Source organism: Pteronotus mesoamericanus, unplaced genomic scaffold (assembly GCF_021234165.1).
Source record: "Pteronotus mesoamericanus isolate MK-2021 breed Mesoamerican mustached bat unplaced genomic scaffold, CSHL_Meso_final scaffold_827, whole genome shotgun sequence".
In the NCBI taxonomy this organism is placed as follows: domain Eukaryota; kingdom Metazoa; phylum Chordata; class Mammalia; order Chiroptera; family Mormoopidae; genus Pteronotus; species Pteronotus mesoamericanus.
In genome coordinates this window covers 239,696-257,706 of record NW_026555327.1, presented here as the reverse complement: position 1 = coordinate 257,706, position 18,011 = coordinate 239,696, and the positions used below count along the sequence as shown (strand labels likewise).

Sequence of the window (18,011 nt, the reverse complement as noted above, 5' to 3'; positions counted from 1 at the left end):
TGAATGTGACAGAAGATTAAATGTGGTAACATACACGCAGGGTGATTTCTTTTCAGCCATAATTACAGCTCACTAAATGTCCTGTGCTCACTAAAGGGGAGTCATTAGTTTTACAGCCTAGGTTCAAGATCCCCACCTGCCTTAGACAGTTAAACTGAGTGTCAAGGGGCAAAGCCTTGAAGCACTTTCATCTTTGGCTGACTTCCACACCTAGATCCCTGGGCATTTCAGGCACTTTTATGGAAAGCTCAGCCCCTAGCACCAAGCCCGTGGGAGATATGTAGAATATTAGCAACAATTACCGGGGCAAATGAGAAACTGCTTGGAGTAAAATGTGGCAGCCTGAAGATCACCTGCATCAATCTGGGAAAACAAATGCTGACACCTCCCATATTCCTTCAAATGTGTACATTTTGGTGAGAGGGAATAGAATATAAACAATGACGTGTCCCATAGAGAAAAACAGTGGGAAGGGGAGAGAGAACATTGGGGCAGATTGTAGGTACCCTGGAAGATGTTTGAACAAAGAGCCTTATGGGTATGAGAAGTCAGGTGGGGGGCACAGCAGTCCTTAGAGATCATTTGTATGTTTTATATGTTAACTGCCTGGCTCAAAGGCTTTCAATAAGATACTGGTTTTATCAGTATGACTCAGAGCACTGTTCTTCTGAGGCCTGTTCAGGGTAACGGTGCATGTTTCTGGCTCCAAAAAGCAAGACGAGTTCAAATCACTTATATTCCCCAGGCTGCAAACACCAGAAAAATGGTTTTGCATTTCTAAGCTCGGTGTCACCTCTGAAAGTTGACTTCCAGAGGGCCATGTTGTTGTTTTTTCCGAAACTACAAGAGATAGTTTATTTAGAAGGTCACAGAGGTAGAAAAAAGTCAGCTGTAGGAGAAACGGACTCAGGAAACAAGTTACACAGGTAAAAAAAAAAGAGCAAGGGCCGCGTTTTTCAAACCAGAACACTAGCTTCTCTGGTGGTGCCCTCTGTGCCCGCACTACCATAGATGCTTAAAAAATGCAGGAAGCTTGTCCTGACTGGGTGGCTCAGTCAGTCGGAGAGTGGTCCCGAACACGGGAAGGTTGCAGGTTCCATTCCTGGTCAGGGCAGACACATGGGTTGTGGGTTCCATCCCTCATCAGGGTGCGTGGGGGAGGCAACGTGGATGTTTCTCATATCAGTGTTTCTCCTTTTCCCTCTAAAGTCAGTAAGGATATCCTTGGGTGACGATTAAAAAATTTAAAAAAAAATTAAAATACAGGAACCAGAAATCTGCATTTTCCAGCCCTAGGCTCTAACAGCTCAAGAACGAGACGCTTGAAGGGAGCGGCCGTTAATAGCAACCGTTTCCGCTGAGCCGCTTACTTCCGCCAGCGCCTTAACGTCATCAGGCAGAGCCAAACGTGCCCTCGCGCTGCCTAGGAGACAGGACGCGGGACCCGCAGCAGTGGACCGGGCGGAGGGCCGCGCCCACTCGGTCGCCATGGAGCTGCCTCCAGGGCCCAGCGACGATCCCACTGCCTGGGACGATGACTCCGACCCGGAGCCGGAGCCCGACCCGGACGCGCAGGCTGAGGCTTATGTGGCCCGCGTGCTCAGTCCGCCGAAACTCGGGCTGGCGCCCCCGCGTCCCCCTCTGCTCTCCGCACCCGCCGCGTCCCCTGGCGCCCTGGAGCCGCGGGCCGCGTCCAAGGGCCCGGCCGTGGGGGTCCCGGGCCTGCTGAACCTTCCCCCAGAGGTGCTGCTCGAGATCTGCTCCTACCTGGACGCTCGCCTCGTGCTCCATGTCCTGCCGCGCGTGTGCCACGCGCTGCGCGACCTTGTGCGTGACCATGTCACCTGGAGACTACGCGTGCAGCGCCGTGTACGCGCACCCTATCCGGTGGTGGAAGGTGCGCACGGTGGGGGCCAGGGTAGCCTGCCCAGGTCAAGCTTAGAGTCGGGGTGCGGGTATCTGGGAGCTGTGAGCACAGTCTGTAGAGTAGACTTCCTGGCTATCCTGACTCGGGTGGAGACTGAGGTGGTTGCTGGTGGTGCCAAAGTCCCTGAATTCTGAGTGGGTCATGAGGTAGACACTTGGAGGGTCCTGAAGGTGTGGAAACCTACCTGGGGGTCTGGGGTTCCTTGACATGACGATCCAGTGATCCTCAGGCTTGGGTTCTGGTGGTGATACTAAGGCCCTGACCTCTGCCTGGGGGCTGACACAGGGACTTAGAAGTCCCAGGCTGTTGGAATCTGCTTGGGGCTCAGAGTGAACCCAAGAATCCTCAGGTTCTGGGTCTAAATGCTGAGGCAGCAACTGGATGCCCAAGCCCCTCACGCCTAGAGTCCTGACCTAGGTTGGGGTGAGGCAGCAACCCAGGTCCAGAGCCTGCAACTCTTGAACCCAAGGTAGGGTTTAGAGTTTGGGATCCCTGATGCTAGCAATCACACAACCTCAAGCCAGGGTCCAGCCCGGAATCTTAGGCAGGGGCTTGTGGGCCTGGCCCCTGTCCCCCAGGGCAGGTCACTGGTCCCTGAGGGTAAGACAGCTTGGTGATCTTGAAGTGATGGGACTCTCCTGAGTAGCTTGATACACAGAGATGCTTGGGCTCCATCCATATAACTGAATCTCTACACCTAGGGCTTGAGTTCTGCATCTTGACAAGTCTCCCAGGTTTATAGATAGTAGCTTGAGAAACTCTCCTGGGTCTGGTTCAGATGGCTGAAGCAGAAAGTCCTAGCTCCAGTGCCCAGCCTGAGGGATTGAGGTCAGACCTTAGCATCCTGAGGCTGCTATCCCCCAGACCCGGGATGGGGATGAGGACTGGGAAGGTGGCCTTGAGGCTCCAGTTCCCCAGTGTCTGGAAACTGGAGTGAGGAGTATCCTAGATCTGCTTCAAAGGTGGACAGGGCAGTGGTCCCAAAGCTAGAGCCTGGGCCTCCTTGGGGCAGGGTGGGGTCTCCAGATGGGGGTTTCTCCAAGGCCGGTGCTGGCTGGGCTCCCTGGAGCCAGAGGTGGGCTTGGGTAGCTGGTGCGGGTAGCAGGGTTCCCACCCACCAAAGACCTGGCTCATGGTCCCCCACAGAGGAGGACTTTGACTGGCCGGCGGCCTGCATTGAGCTGGAGCAGCACTTGTCACGCTGGGCGGAAGATGGGCGCTGGGCCGAGTACTTCTGCCTGGCTGATGGGCACTTTGCTTCCATTGACTCAGTGCTGCTGCTCCAGGTGAGATGGGGTTTGGTGAGGGGCCAGGCAGGGATGGGTCAAGGTGACCCTAACGGTGTCACCTCACTCCCCTCCCAGGGTGGGACGCTCTGTCTGTCAGGCTCCCGCGATCGAAATGTCAACCTGTGGGACCTGCGGCAGCTCGGGGTGGAACCCAGCCGGGTTCTAGTCAAGGCCCTGGGCACCCAGACGAACAGCACCCACAAGGTGAGGATGTAGAAAGCATGATGCCTGGGTAGGCTGCCATGACTAAGGGTGCAGGTATTGGCACCAAAACTCACAGATTAAAATCTGACTCTGCTGCTGTTTGTGTGATTTTTGGGTGAGATGTATGACTTCTCTGGGCCTCAGTTTCTACTTCTGTCCAGTGGTCAGTTAGGATGAGGATGAGTGAAATGAACAGACATTAAGAATTTCACTGAGACTCGGATATACAGTAGGTGCTCAGTAGATGTCAGGATGCCTTGAGAGGCCCAGGGCAGGGTGTGAGGAGGCTGCCCTTGGGGATCAGGGAGCTCTGAGTACGACTGTCATCTTAGGTGAAGTAGCTGTGGAGAGGCACCTCCACCAGTCAGTGAGGTGGTCTAGGCTCATGGCCAGGAACTTTGTTCAAATCCCCGCTCTGCTACTTCCTGGCTTCTTCCTGGCCTTGGGTGAGAAACTCAACCTCTCTGAGCTCAGTTCCCTCATTTGTATAACAGGACACCCTGCAGTATTCTCCTCAGAGGGTTTGGTGAGGAATAAGTCAGTCTGTGCACATTATCTCCTGAGACACAGACTGTTTTAAAAAACTGATTTTTAGAGAGAGAAAAAAAAAAGTGGTAGGGAGGGAGAGAGAGAAACAAACATTGATTTGTTGTTCCACTTATTTATGCATTAATTGATTCTTGTACGTGTCCTGACCAAGGATTGAACCAACAACCCTGGTGTATCAGGACAATGCTCTACCCAACTGAGCTACCTGACCATTCTTAATCACACCATGTGGCCTCAAACCATCACTGGTTTTGAGTCTCCATGGGACTTGATTTAGGAATATTATTGGGTGGGGGGTAGGCATGTCCCAGGGTCTGCAGTCAGACAGACATAGAGACTTAAACTCTAATCTCTACAGGCTGCTGCTTGGCCCTGCGGCCTTGGGTTGGTTGGCTCCCTCTCTGACCCTCAATTTAGTTATCTGTGAAATGAGGACTGTCACGTGGGTCTGATCCTGCAGGGTTGGGTGTGGTCGCTGGCAGCGCTGGATCACCGCGTGTGCTCCGGGTCCTGGGACAGCACGGTGAAGCTCTGGGACATAGCCGCTGATGGGCAGCAGTTCGGCGAGATAAAGTGTGAGGGGTCCTGGGGAGGGGGGCTGGGGCGGTGGGACAGGGCCCCGCCTGGCCACAGCTCAACCTCACGCTCCCTGTGTCCCCAGGGGCAAGGCAGCTGTGCTGTGCCTTTCCTACCAGCCTGACATTCTGGTGACTGGCACCTATGACAAGAAGGTGACAGTCTACGACCCCAGAGGTGGGCCTGGGGCCTGAATTGGAGGAGGCGGGTCCCAGGGTCATGCTGGGGAAGGAGGCACTTGGGCTTCACAGCGTGGCTGGGGTGACAGTCACATAAGCAGATGCTAACCACTCAGAGTGGCCTGTGCTATGCTGGGGGCAACAAAGGGGACTTTTGTCAGGGGTGGGGTGCAGAGGTAGCTGGACCTCCATCTGGGTCGGGTGAGGGACAGAGAGAGCACCCAGAGGAGGGGCCCCTGAGCCAGAATCCCCTGGGTGGCAGACAGCCCCTGAGAATCCTGGCTCCCGCACTCCCTAGCTTTATGTTGCCGGTCAAGCTTGAACCTCAGTTTCACTGTCTGTAAAATCCAGATAATAACAACTCTAGCCCATAGGGTTAATGGGAGGAGATAATAATAACATTGGTGGATTAAATGTTAGTTTACATAAAATGCCTAGAACAAATATTGCCCGGTACATAATCCTTTCCTGTCATTTATTTCTTTATTCTTACTTTGTTTAATTGAAGGGCGAATGTGCCTTATGCAGGCGGAGCAGAGCTGGGGTGGGGGTGGAGGCAACTCTGCTGGCATTGGTTGGCATTTTATGTTGGGGCTCTCCTGTCTACTCTGTGCTGAGAGCAGATGGGACAGGAGGTGGGGGCGGGGTGGGGTGGAGGCCTGGATTCAGCTGGGGCAGGAGAGGAGAGAGGGTCACTTGTGAGTTGGCAGGTGGGGAGGGAAGCCGACCAAGGCTTTTGCCACAGAGGACAGAGGCCCCGTATCCTCTGGTGGGCAGTGGAGGCCCTTTGAGGGGCTCTGATGTCCCTCTTCTCCCTGGCCCATCACCCACAAAGTGGGCCCGGCCCTGCTGAAGAGCCGGCGGCTGCACTCGAGTGCGGTGCTGGCGCTGCTGGCAGACGACCGGCACATCATCTCGGGCAGTGAGGACCACACGCTCGTCGTGTTCGACCGCCGGGCCAATAGCGTCCTGCAGCGGTTGCAGGTGAGCCCTCCCCAGGGTCCTGAGGTACCAGGGCTGTGGTGTGGCCCAGCCTGAGCTGCTCCACCCCATGCCTCTCCCACAGCTGGACTCCTACCTGCTCTGCATGTCCTACCAAGAGCCCCAGCTCTGGGCCGGTGACAACCAGGGTCTGCTGCACGTCTTCGCCAACCGGGATGGCTGCTTCCAGCTTGTCCGGGTCTGCCAGAGCCCTTGCCCCTGTCCCATCCTTCCTGGACCTCCTCCCTACCCCTAGACCTTTAGCGGCCTTGGGTGGCTGGCCTTAGGAGAGCCTTGCCTGAGTGCCACCTGTCCCTCCTTGCAGTCCTTTGACGTGGGCCACAGGTCTCAGATCACAGGGATCAAACACTCGCTGGGGGCCTTGTACACCACATCCACCGACAAGACCATCCGGGTGAGGCTGCTGGACAGGCCCCCTCCCTCTCCACCCCTGCTGGCTGGGCGCACACCTCTTGACCTTTGCCTGTTACCCCTCACCAGGTGCAAGTGCCCACAGATCCACCAAGGACCATCTGCACCCGAAGCCACCACAATGTACTGAATGGGGTAAGGACCCTCCCTCCCCGCTCCACACTCTGCCCCACATGCCCTGCTGGCTGCCCAGAGCACCTGAGTCTTCATGTCCCTGCCCAGATCTGTGCTGAGGGCAACCTGGTGGTGGCCGCCTCTGGAGGCCTGTCTTTGGAAGTCTGGAGGCTGCAGGCCTGAGCAGGCAGACATGGGCGTGGACACGGATCTGCCAGCCGGCAGGCCGAGGCAAGGCCTCTGTTCCCAGGGAACCCTCCCCATTGCTGGTGCTGCCCCTGCTGTGCCCCACAGGCCTGGGGCACAAGGACTCCTGGCCACTGTCGGGTGGGGTCCTTGATCTGGGCCCCACGCCAGGGAAGGTGAGGTTGGTGTTCCAGCCCACCCAGGGAGCTGCTGCCCACCCTCAGATCCTGTTTAAGCTTTGGATGCCTGCCTTCCCTCGAGAACGAAGGGGAAATAAACCTGACACATTGGTGCTGTGACCTGGAGTGTTGCCTGCCTGGGGCAAGGGTGCTGGGGATGAGCGTGTGTCTGGGGCGGTGCATGGCAGCCTCGGTGACGGCCTCTGCGGTGTGCGTCTGGGTGCGCCTGTGCCCACCCGAGTGTGTGCCTGGGATCACGTGTCTGTGTCCCTGGGGAGGCCGGCCGGCCGGCCGGGCGTTGTTGCTGTAACCCCGTCTGTGGCTGTCTGCATGCCGGTGAGTGTGTGTGAGGGGGGGAGGGGGATTCTGGAGGGTGTGAGCGCCTGGCCGGATGATGACACCTGTGTGTGACATGTGGGCATGTGTGACATGTATGGGTGCGATGTGCATTGGCGTGTAGATTGGGACTGTCCCTGGATGTGTTTGCGCAGGAGAGGGGATCTGTTCAAGTGCCCACAGATTCAGGGCAGGGTGGGGCGAGAGGTGTGTGCGTCCCTGTGGCAGTGACCCTGGAGTGGGCCGGCGGCCCCTGCCGGCCCGCAGCTCCCCTTTGCCCCCCATTGCAGCCCACCAAGCCCGAGGAGCATTTATATCACATTTATTGAGGGAACCTTAGGGCCGTATCATAGGATGGCACAAGGCTTCTTCTCCTTGAAGGGGTTGGTGGCAGCCGGGATGCCCACCAGGAACGGGTCGCTCTTGGCCTGCTCCATGCAGAACTGCAGCAGGTCAGAGGCTGCCTTGGACACCTGTGGGCCAGCCCAGTCAGCCAGACCTTGGCTGTCCCTGTGCCCCTCCCCCAGACGTGCCCACCTGCCCCCAGCCTCACCTTTATTCGGTCAATGCCGGCCTCCATCCTCAGCTGCTCCACGGCCCGGCGGGCCTGCCCGATGTCGCTGCCGATGGCTACCTTGCTGGACATCTGGGGGAAGTTGAGCAGGGCCATAGGCAGCAGGCTGAACCAGAGACCTGGAGTCCTAGGGCCACCCAAGGGTCCCCATACCTCCTCTCATGTGCCCTGGGGACTGTGGGGTGGGGGTGGATGCGCCCCATTCATCAGAACCACGTACCTCACTTAGCTGAGACTCTGGCAGGCTCCTGGCTGCTCGTCTCCTCCTGCAGCCTTGCTTTGCCTCCCTCCCGCACCCGCCTGGCCTCTCCAGCCCCCTCCTTCCTGACCCCTGCAGAGACTTTGAAGGCAGGACTCTCATGGAGTGAAATGTCACCAGTGACAGCAGCAGCAGCTGCCTTAGCCAAGGGGTTTCCTGCCCCAGGAGGCCCAGTGGGTGCCCACCAGTCAGGTGTTAGGCTGGCAGGAGGAGTGTGGGGCCCTGGCCTCTCACTGACCTGCTTGATCCCCTGCTAACTAGCCCCAACACCCTCCTTTGCCACCCTCTGTCCTACAATGTGCAGTGTCCCCTGGCTTGGGTACAGCCCATGTCTCTTCTCTGTCTACATTCAATGCCTGGGGATCTCACCATGGATGACTCAGTCCACTTGCCTGTGCCAATGGCTTCCTCGGCCCCATCCCAGCCCCCTTCCCTGACTTCAGATACACTTGAGGACACTCTGGCCTCCTTGGCCCACCCTACCTCTCTCTGGTGTCTCTCACCTAACTTGGCCAAAGCTGGACTCTAGATTGCCTTTCCCCCTGGCCTTATGCCTCCGTCACCACCATCCACCCAAGTGCCCTGGCCCAAATCTCAAACTCCTTTATTCCTCCTCTTTTCAGTATCCCCACATCCAATCCTTCCTTAAGAGCAAGCCGATCAACCTTCAAATTAGGTCCTCAATCGGGTCGCTTCTCTTCACCCAACTTGGGTCCCACCCCCATCTTTGCTCACTTGGGCCAATGCAGTCACCTCCACCCTGGTCTCTCCTGCCCTCCCACAGCCACTGCCCCTATTTTCAAGTCAGCCAGTGGGAACTGTCAAATCAGAATATAACATGGACTGACATTGAGGGCATTATGCTGAGTGAAATAAGCCAGTCACAAAAGGACACATTTATGATCCCATTCATATGGGGTCCCTAATGGAGTCAAATTCATAGAGACAAAAAGTAAAATGGTGGGTGCCAGGGGCTGGGGAAGGGGCATGCAGAGCTGGTGTTTAATAGGGACAGAGTTTGGGAAGATAAAAATGTTCTTGAGGTGAATGGTAGTAATGGTTGCACAACAAGGTGAATGTGCTTAACGCCACTGACCTGTGTGCTAAAAATGGGTAAGATAGTGAATCTTACGTGTAGTCTCTCACTTCCTTTCTGAAAGTCTCCAGAGGTTTCTCAGCCTTAGAATAAAACCAACTCTCCTGACTACAGCCCATGGGGTCCTGCCTGGTCTGGTTACCTTCTGCTCACTCGGAATTCACTTATCAACCTCCCCTCCATTCCTCATGGATAATGCTGGTGCCCTTGTGTCTGTTCATTTCATTCATTCATTCATTCATTCTCTTTGCTGAGGTCCCAATATGTGTCGAGCACTGCTCAGTGTAAGGGGATCGGCAGGGAAATCCGACAAAATCCTGTCCCCATGGAACTGCCTTTCTAGTCAGACAAACAACAGCAAACAAAATGTATTACGTGCGATTGAAGACAACAAAAGCAAGGTTAAGGGCAAGAGGGGGTGACAAGGGCAGACCTCCTGGAGGACGTGACATTTTGAACTGAGACCCAGAAATTACCCCCTTTTTAAAAAGTGACAAAAAAGCATCTGGATTTGGGGCCTATTTTGTGGGTAGAATTTGGCAGGTGTGCTGGGGAATAGATGTAGGTTGTGAGACAAGGGGAGCCATCAAGCTCAACTCCCCAGTTTTTAGCCTGGTAGATGAAGGCTGTTGATGAGACGTGGAAGGCTGCAGCAAGATCGGGGTCAGGTGGAGAGAAAACTGAGGTGGCGAATGTGAGATCCAAGCAGGGAATTTCAAGGATGTCAAGATTCTGTTCCCCCAGTTGGGTAGGCTCACTGCCATCCTCAGGGCTTTACACTGGCTATTCTCTCCCAACGCCAGGCAGTGGGGAAATGGCCTCCCCCCACAAGTTCACATATGGGGTTTTTCTTGGCCTTCTGGCTTCGGCTCAAATGTCACCTCCTTGATGTCCTTCCTCAACCACCTGTCCTTCCAACTAAGGCCACTGTTGCTAACTTTCTATCTCCGCAAACTGTCGGCTCCTGGTGGGCAGGGTCTGCATCTTGTTCACTGCCAAATCTGCACCCAGCGCAGAGCCCAATGTGTAGTACAGTATAGACTCCGTCAATGTAGAGTGAATGATTAATGGGGTGCCCTCTGGACCGGACCCTGTACATAGTTAGGAGAACCCATGAGATACAGGCTCCACTCTTGCTGGAGGGAAAGAGATGTCAGTCTTGGATACCAGAGGAGATGCCTGACTCAACGGAAGGTCAGGGAAGCCTTCCCAGGGGAGATGACAGATGCGGCTGCCGGGGGACGACCAAAAGGCAATGCAGCGTGCGGAGGCTCTGGAGACTTGCTAGGGACGGAAAAGAATCAATATTCTATTTGATGAGAGATGCTCAGTGGCAGAAATTCTGACAGTTCCTGATAATTCGAATTCTGTCCAACGGAGAAGTTCAAGAAGCCATCCTCATCCCCCCAGGGGACAGAAACCAATGGACGAGTGCCCCGCAACGCGGTGGGTCTCCAGTAGGCGGCAATAAAAGTCGGGCTATTTCTTCGCGTGGGGCAGCGAAAAACGGCTCCAAGCAGCTTCCCCATTTCGGAACCGGCCACGCCCCGGATTACGGGCACCGACGAGGGTCATGTGACGAAAGTAACTTCCGGTACATCTCTCCCCGTTTTTTTCCGAGCCCTGCTTCCAGCCCTCTCGTAGAGAAGTGCGTGCCAGGACTTACAGGGTTTCGAGGCCACTGGAGGCGTGGCTTGGGGTTGCTCCGACCTGAGAGCGCAGTCGCAGGCGCATGGAGGGTCCTTCGGAGGGGAAGGTGCCCGCGGCGGCCCTGGCCGCTGTGCTAAAGCACAGCTCGGCACTGCCGTCCGAGAGCGTTCAGGTTCGGGGCTACGACTTCAACCGTGGCGTGGACTACCATACGCTCCTGGGAGCCTTCGGCACCACTGGTTTCCAGGCTACCAACTTCGGGCGCGCAGTGCATCAAGTAAACGCCATGGTAAGGCCGGGGCGGGACTTCCTGGGCGTAGAGGGCGTGACCTCTAGTAGCACCAATGCGGTGCAGTACTTGGAAGGGCGGGGCTTCCCTGGGAGAAGAGGCGTGTGCTTTGCTGGGTCGATCCGATAGTCAGAGGGAGGCGGGGCTTACCAGCGGCGGGATTTTCTGTGTCGGTTTGGGGCAGTTGCCCCTCCTGCGGCGATATCCTAGTATCAAGAAGGGGTCGGGACTGATTTTAGGTAGCGGGGAGGTTATAGGTTATGCGTGTATTGTGGAATGGGCGAAGCCTGGGGCTAGGATTTGCCCTTCCCAGCGGGAAGGGGACTGGATCCTGCAAAGGAGATGTCTCTGCTTCCCAAGGGGGCAAAGCGTGACCGTGTGCTCTGAGAGCCGAGCTGTGAAAGGGCGGAGGCTGCACAGGGTGCTCCCTTCCCAGGTTCCAGGTGCAAGTGGTCCCCTTTCCCTGAGTGGGCAGGGCCTCGGGCGGAGTCTGATTCTGAAAGCCACTGGGGTACTTGGGCTGGAGGTTGGGTCCAGACGTTAATTTGACCCTGCTCTCACACGTAGATAGAGAAGAAGCTGGAGCCTCTGCCGGAGGATGAAGACCAGCACACAGACCTGACCCAGAGCCGTCGCCCGCTCACTGGCTGCACCATTTTCCTGGGCTACACGTCCAACCTTATCAGTTCAGGCATCCGTGAGACCATCCGTTACCTCGTGCAGCACAACATGGTGGGGAACTGATGGGGCTGTGCCCCTGGCCCCTCTGGGTCTCAGGGGCAATAAGATTTTTGGTCATTTTAGTAAGGGGGAGAGAGAGATGTCAGTTTTAAGCAGAGGGACAGGATTGAGTTTTGTTTTGCAGCAGAGCTTCCTGCAAGAATACTAGATGAGGGTTGGGAGAGGAGTCCTGCCCGGAATGAGGGCAGGGCTTCCTTCCTGGGCCAACCGCACTTCCTGTGGCTGCAGGTGGATGTCTTGGTGACTACCGCAGGGGGCGTGGAGGAGGATCTCATCAAGTGCCTGGCACCCACGTACCTGGGCGAGTTCAGCCTCAGGGGGAAGGAGCTACGTGAGAACGGGATTAACAGGTGGGGGGTGGGGCTGAGTGGTGTTGGGTATGGGAGCTGGGCTAAGGGTCTGAGGTCTGATACCTACCCGCCTCCTGTCCCCAGGATTGGGAACCTGCTGGTGCCCAATGACAATTACTGCAAGTTTGAGGACTGGCTGATGCCCATTCTGGACCAGATGGTGCTGGAGCAGAACACAGAGGTGGGGCTGAAGTATTCTGGGGGGCCGGCACGGTGGCAGTCAGGGGGAGCACTGCTGGCTTAAGCTGATATCCTCTCCTAGGGTGTGAAGTGGACGCCTTCCAAGATGATCTCCCGGCTTGGCAAGGAGATCAACAACCCAGAGTCAGTGTATTACTGGGCCCAGAAGGTGAGGGGTTGGGTGGGCGCAAAGACACCCATGTTAACTTTTTCCATCTTCAGTCACCTGGGGAGTCCGTGCTGTTCTCATTATCTGCATTCTTAAATGAGGAATTTCAGACACAGGTCAGGCAGTTTTTCTGAGGTTACACAGCTGTTGAGTGTGCTCCTCATATCCTGCCTTTACTCCTAGACCACCTGGGAGCAGTTAGGGTAATGCTTAGCAACCCCCTGGGGTCTGTTGTAGGTTCCCCGGCTCCTCAGAGGCAACGAGATCCAGCAGTTGGAAAAATAACAGGAGCCACCATTCTTTATATGCCAAACAAGGTGGTTATGTGTGGGTTTTCCTACACATGCTTCCTCATCTGTGAGGGAGGTGCTGCTGTTACCATCATTTTACAGTGAAGGAAACTGAAGCCCTGAAAGGTTAAGTACCCCGCCTAGAGTCAGGCAGAGGGAATACTGCCAGAACGGGGACCGGGCTGCCCGCACCAGGCTCTGACTCCTGCTGCTGCTCTGTCCTGCCCTCCCTCAGAACCACATCCCTGTACTGAGCCCGGCGCTCACAGATGGTTCGCTGGGCGACATGATCTTTTTCCATTCCTACAAGAACCCGGGCCTGGTCCTGGACATCGTGGAGGGTGAGGTGCTGGGGCCAGAGGAGCGGGGGAGGAGGGCTGGCTGGGTCCAGGGCCTGACCACAGTGCTCTTCCCTAGACCTGAAGCTCATCAACACCCAGGCCATCTTTGCCAAGCGCTCTGGTATGATCATCCTGGGCGGGGGTGTGATCAAGCACCACATTGCAAATGCCAATCTCATGGTGAGTAGGGACAGAGCACCTGCTCCCTAGTGTGGAGGGGGCACTTAGGCCTGCCATGCAGAGATGTCTGTGTGCTAGGTCTATGCCGTGTGTCAGAGACACAGCCATGTACTAGATAGGTCAGGATCCCTGCCTTCCTGGGACTGGTGTTTTAGTGGTGGGAGACAGAGAGCAAGTCAGGCGGCAATCATTGCCATGGAGAAAAATGGGGGCTAACAAGATGGTAATAAAAAAGGGCACTTCAAAAAAGGGAAGCCTTTCTGGGGAATGTGACCTGGAAGTAGATGCTTCCCATGAGCCATGTGGTCAGGGGCAACGCTGCCCATCTTTTTTCCCAGTAACCCTCCAACCCCTCACTCTTCCCAGGTGTTGACATAGGGTCTCTCCCTTGTAGGGAGGGGCCACCAAAGGCCCTCCTTCATCTATGACACATGGCTTAGCCTCTCCAGCTGCAGAGCCCTGGCTGTGTGTGTGTGTGTGTGTGTTTTTCCTGTGACTGGCTGACCACTTGCCCTGCCCCTCCCACAGCGGAATGGGGCTGACTATGCTGTCTACATCAACACGGCCCAGGAATTTGATGGCTCCGACTCTGGTGCCCAGCCAGATGAAGCTGTCTCTTGGGGCAAGATCCGGGTGGACGCACAGCCTGTCAAGGTGAGGGCCGGCCAGCCGGCTGGGGTGCCGGGCCTCCCAAGCTGCGGATTTGGGCCCCGTGGTTACCTGGGTCCCCTCTGCAGGTCTGTGCTGATGCCTCCTTGGTCTTCCCCCTGCTCGTGGCTGAAACCTTTGCCCAGAAAGCAGATGCCTTCATGCATGAGAAGAACAAGGACTGAACAGCTGTGGCCCCAGGGAGGGCCCACCCTATTTATTCATTTGCAGACCCAGCCCCTTCTTCATTCCTTGGTCCATGGTACTTCTAGAATAAATGGTCTCAGTGGTCTAGAGTCTGCATCTGTGTCCTTGGCGGTGGTGGGTTCCCTGGCTTCAACCTGTACCACCCTCAGCTTCATAGGCCTCTTCCCGCCAGTAATGGATGCTGCCCCCTGTGGCAGTCAGCAGGCAGGGCTCTGTTGGGTGGTAGGTCAGTGACTGGACCACACCAGGACCCACTTGCAAGGTCAGTGCTAGGATACCCTGTGGAACAAGGGAGGGGAGCAGTTATCAGCAAGGCCCCCTCCCCCAACCTTTAGCCACCTGCTTCTAGTAGCTTTCTAGTCACTGAAAACCTAGTCTGCCCCCAAATGAGCCCCTCAGTGGTTCTGTCCTTCCAGGTGCTCAGGCCAAACCCTGCAGAATCTTTTTCACACCTCACATCCCTTTATCAGTAAATCCTCTTGGTTCTGCCTTAGACTACGTCCGGAGGCTGCCCAGTCTTTCCGCCTTCATGGCCACAGCCCTCCTCTGAGCCAGCTGTGCCTGGCTTTCAGCTTCCTTCCCCTGCTGCCACGGAGGACCTACCCATCCGCTTGGCAACGTCAGGGTCTGTGCTTCCTTCATCAACCTGCAGGCACAGCTCCATATACACAGATCCTTAAGCAGACCACAGTTCCTGTTTTTACCTCAAAATGTCTCCTTATGTGCCCTCCCTTCATTGTGACCTCTGGTTTTCTGGATCCTCAAGTAGACAGAATGTTGGCACTTGCTCAGTTCCCTGAGACACCTAGCCCATCAAGTCCCCAGGGTCCCCCAGTTCCCTCCATCCTCTTAGGGAACTTACGTCCCCGGCCAACAAGCCTCAGCACCCATATCTCCTTCCATGAGGCTCCACTGAGCCCAGCCAGTGTGTTCTCAGCCCGATGCCACCACCAGACTGGGACACATCAGAACAGGGCCCAGGTTTCCCGAACCTCCCCCAGGGTCAGATGCCACTATTAGCTCCCCGGCCCTCAGGGTCAGTCTCCATGGGTCAGCCTGGCACCGGTGGCCCTTGCCTGACCAATGTGTGCCACACCTCCAGGCTTTAGCACATATTGTTCCCTTTGTCAGGAATACCCTTCTCGTCCTCTCGCTCACTCTTTCTTCCAGCCCCTGGTTCTAATAGCGTTCCTTTTTCGGGCCCGGGAGTGACTGAGGTAAGGACAAAGTGAGGACAGGACAGGAGCCCTGGTGCAGCGTGGAGGTGGGGAGGCTCACCTCCACTAGGTCCCAGAAGAACACCTTCCCATCCTCGGAGCAGCTGACTACGTGTGTGTCACGCTCGCTCAGGCAGCAGTCCAGCTTGTACTCCTGGTTCTTATGGCCTGTGTACCTGGGGGTAGGTGGGATCAGCAGGCTTGGGACTTACTAAGGGCAGAGGTGGGGGGGGCCATGACCCCAAAGACTCACTCCCCTAGCAGCTCCCCCGTGTCCTTGTCCAGGAGCCTCAATGTGGAGTCCAGGCTGGACACCAGGGTGCACTGCCCATCCCGGCTGAAGCAGGTGCAAGTGATGGGACCTGGGGGGACGGGAGGAGTGGGCAGGCAGGTGAGACTGGCCTAGTTTCCCCACCCCGAGCCTGGCCATACTCACTGCCCACGTAGTCTGAGAAGAGCTGCCCCATCCTCAGGTCATAGCGCCTCAGCCGGCCATCCACAGAGCTGTAAGAAAGAGTGGATGCAGCTGAAGTTTAACAGGGGCCGGCGGGTCCATGGCTCTAGGTAACCTCAGTGCCTTCTGCCTGGCCAGGGCTCTAAAGGCGTGGCTGAGCCTGTCCTTCCTGGGCACCCCTCACTGTCATACTCCCTTCCAGGGCTGGCCATGGAAAACACACATTGAAGTGAATTCATGAGTGGAATTCTGAGGCACTCGCTTTGAGATTCAGACCCAGGGACCCCTGAAGGAACTACTCTATCTGTTTCTGATATGTACTGAACATCCTCTCTGGGCCAGATGCTGTAGTGGGTAGGGCGGGCTTGGGACACAGCTTTGACTAAGCCAGGAGAAATTTCTGGAGCCTCACGGACTGAGGGTAATCTATGAACGCCTCCCCAAGGAGGTGACATCTGAACTGGGACTTAAAGGACAAGCAGGAGCCAACCTTGTGGGTTCAAGTGGAGATGTGTGGGAACAAGGCCAGTCAACAGGCTGGGCAGCCCAAACTCCCCCCATGGTGGAATGCCACTCCCTTGGGTTGTGGCAATACTTGAGCAGCCCTGCATGGGATTTTTTTTTTTTTTTTAACTGTCTTCTGCAGCTAGAATATCAACCCTATAAGGGTTGAGATTTTCCCCTAGTTCCCTGTCTTATTCATTGCTACACTGCTCGGTAGCAATGAATAAGTGTAGCTACACTGCTACACTGCTTGTAGCAATGAATAAGTGTAGCTACACTGCTACACTGCTTATTGACTAAAAAGAGGGGTCTGCAGGAGGTACCTAAGTATACTTGGAATAAGTAGTAGAAGGGCAGTCTAGACACAGGAAGAGCAATTGCAAAGCTCCTGTGGTATAGGCACGCTTGGCATATTTACTTGAAATAAGGGTGGGAATGAACTGCACAGAGCCTTGGGTGCCGCAATGAGGAGAGTAGACTTTAAGCAGAGGCAGCTATGATCTCCAGTGGTACCTGGGGAGGGGCAATATCCTGGTTCCACTCACCCTGCCAGAACCTCATGATCTGACACCTTCACACTGGATACACCATCCCTGGCTTCGTCCAGCTTCTGCACTGGATCAGGCCTCCGAGAGCGGCAGTCCCAGCAGCGGATAGTGGAATCAATAGAGCCTGTGAGGCGGGGCGTGAACGTGAGGTCAGGTTTGGGGGGCAGGGGCAGCACCCTGGGTCCCTTGCCTACCTACCACACTTACCAGACAGGATGACTGTGGCCTCTTCATTAAATTGCACCGTGTTCACCTTCTGAGAAACAGGAACTACCACTCAGAGAAAGACATTGCTCCGGGATCGCCTCCTCTCTGCCTTATACCAGTCTATACTAAGGTTTTTTGTTATTGTCCTGGGTGGACTACTTCCTGTTTCCCACTTCCGGGCTCAAACTTTCGGTTTTTTGGAGGTAATGTTGGGAACGCTACCAAAGGCTAGACTTTGGAAGACTGAGATAAAGGCAGGGTTCCCCGTGCAGATTAAAGTGAGGACAAAAGCAAGGGGCAGGGGAGGTGAAAGGTTTCGAGGGTACTGCAAAGACGGGGCTTGATGAATGCGCTGTAATGGGGGTGGTACCTGGCACCATCTACAGGCTAATGCAGTCCCTTCCTCCTTCCACGCTCTAATGAGGTCTCTTTTTGCTTGTACTCACCCCTGCGTGACCCCGGAATTTACGCACGACCTGCCCAGATGCCACATCCCACAGCACCACCGCCTTGTCCCCGCCGCCAGAGCAGAGATTGCTATTATCAAAGGAGCTAGAGGGCAGAGGAGGGAAGGTCAGCGTCGACCTCCGATCCCCGCCTCAATGTCCCGATCCCGGCCTGGCCCCGGCTCACCCGGCCGCGTCCAGCACCTCGTAGCCGTGGCCGCTGTACGTTCGCAGCAGCGTCCCCCGTAGCGGGTTCCACAGCTTCAGGGTCTTGTCGCTGCCGCATGTCAAGCAGTAATTGCCATCCACTGGGGAACACCAGGAGAGGGTTATTGGGCCAGCAACCTCAAAAGGCGGGAGGAAGACTCAGAATGGAGATGAGGGTGCTCACCATTAAAGCGCACGGCTCGCACTGCCCCCTGCCCGCAGTCCAGCGTCTTCAACCGTTTCTGCGGCAGCTCCGGGCCCCGGGGCTTTGGCTCCGGGAAAGACATTAGTCCGAGAGTCCTTCCTCGCTGCCTTATTCCGAGCCTTAACTCGCTTGGGTGTAACCTTATTATTGTCCTCCTTGGACTACTTCCTGTTTCCCAGTTCCGGGCTCGAAATTTCGGCTTTTTGGAGATAATGGGAATATTGAAAGCTGACAGCAGCTTCAAGGTTTTTTCCCCCAATTCTTGCTTCCAAAAGCCATTGTTGGCTTCTTCTAATT

General features: G+C 55.9%; 4 protein-coding genes across 4 annotated transcripts; 2 read left to right on the top strand and 2 right to left on the bottom strand.

Annotated features, from left to right (window-relative positions):
• The first annotated feature begins 1,488 nt into the window (after window positions 1-1,488).
• On the top strand, window positions 1,489-6,680 carry FBXW9 (F-box and WD repeat domain containing 9). Its single transcript, XM_054563517.1, has 10 exons — window positions 1,489-1,897; window positions 3,074-3,213; window positions 3,292-3,420; window positions 4,430-4,542; window positions 4,631-4,722; window positions 5,560-5,708; window positions 5,791-5,904; window positions 6,031-6,120; window positions 6,207-6,272; window positions 6,360-6,680. Exons 1-10 carry the CDS (start codon window positions 1,489-1,491, stop codon window positions 6,432-6,434), a joined length of 1,377 nt encoding a protein of 458 aa, XP_054419492.1. The 3' UTR covers window positions 6,435-6,680.
• A 619-nt stretch (window positions 6,681-7,299) lies between these two features.
• Window positions 7,300-7,598, bottom strand: GNG14 (G protein subunit gamma 14). The gene is made up of 2 exons (XM_054563519.1): window positions 7,506-7,598; window positions 7,300-7,425 (listed from the first exon to the last, which is right to left on the bottom strand). Exons 1-2 carry the CDS (start codon window positions 7,596-7,598, stop codon window positions 7,300-7,302), a joined length of 219 nt encoding a protein of 72 aa, XP_054419494.1.
• Window positions 7,599-10,243: 2,645 nt separating this feature from the next.
• On the top strand, window positions 10,244-14,013 carry DHPS (deoxyhypusine synthase). The gene is made up of 9 exons (XM_054563507.1): window positions 10,244-10,820; window positions 11,388-11,552; window positions 11,790-11,911; window positions 11,996-12,092; window positions 12,174-12,260; window positions 12,786-12,891; window positions 12,968-13,071; window positions 13,600-13,725; window positions 13,809-14,013. The coding sequence occupies exons 1-9, from the start codon at window positions 10,614-10,616 to the stop codon at window positions 13,902-13,904; spliced, it is 1,110 nt and encodes a 369-aa protein (XP_054419482.1). The 5' UTR covers window positions 10,244-10,613; the 3' UTR covers window positions 13,905-14,013.
• WDR83 (WD repeat domain 83) lies at window positions 13,917-17,844 on the bottom strand. Its single transcript, XM_054563508.1, has 9 exons — window positions 17,694-17,844; window positions 17,490-17,610; window positions 17,303-17,408; window positions 16,857-16,905; window positions 16,647-16,773; window positions 15,580-15,647; window positions 15,397-15,505; window positions 15,205-15,319; window positions 13,917-14,205 (listed from the first exon to the last, which is right to left on the bottom strand). The coding sequence occupies exons 1-9, from the start codon at window positions 17,794-17,796 to the stop codon at window positions 14,056-14,058; spliced, it is 948 nt and encodes a 315-aa protein (XP_054419483.1). The 5' UTR covers window positions 17,797-17,844; the 3' UTR covers window positions 13,917-14,055.
• Between the last annotated feature and the right edge of the window lie 167 nt (window positions 17,845-18,011).

Bases quoted from the DNA above. Each gene is read 5' to 3' on its own strand.
- FBXW9 (XM_054563517.1), top strand. From the start codon at position 1,489: ATGGAGCTGCCTCCAGGGCCCAGCGACGATCCCACTGCCTGGGACGAT. The intron at 4,723-5,559 runs GTGGGCCTGGGG...TCACCCACAAAG, and splicing joins GACAGTCTACGACCCCAGAG to TGGGCCCGGCCCTGCTGAAG. The intron at 5,709-5,790 runs GTGAGCCCTCCC...CCTCTCCCACAG, and splicing joins GCGTCCTGCAGCGGTTGCAG to CTGGACTCCTACCTGCTCTG.
- GNG14 (XM_054563519.1), bottom strand. From the start codon at position 7,598: ATGTCCAGCAAGGTAGCCATCGGCAGCGACATCGGGCAGGCCCGCCGG. The intron at 7,426-7,505 runs GTGAGGCTGGGG...GCTGGCCCACAG, and splicing joins CCGGCATTGACCGAATAAAG to GTGTCCAAGGCAGCCTCTGA.
- DHPS (XM_054563507.1), top strand. From the start codon at position 10,614: ATGGAGGGTCCTTCGGAGGGGAAGGTGCCCGCGGCGGCCCTGGCCGCT. The intron at 11,553-11,789 runs GTGGGGAACTGA...CTGTGGCTGCAG, and splicing joins ACCTCGTGCAGCACAACATG to GTGGATGTCTTGGTGACTAC. The intron at 13,072-13,599 runs GTGAGTAGGGAC...CCCCTCCCACAG, and splicing joins TTGCAAATGCCAATCTCATG to CGGAATGGGGCTGACTATGC.
- WDR83 (XM_054563508.1), bottom strand. From the start codon at position 17,796: ATGTCTTTCCCGGAGCCAAAGCCCCGGGGCCCGGAGCTGCCGCAGAAA. The intron at 15,320-15,396 runs GTGAGTCTTTGG...ACCTACCCCCAG, and splicing joins ACGGGGGAGCTGCTAGGGGA to GTACACAGGCCATAAGAACC. The intron at 14,206-15,204 runs GTGAGCCTCCCC...CTTGTTCCACAG, and splicing joins TCTTCTGGGACCTAGTGGAG to GGTATCCTAGCACTGACCTT.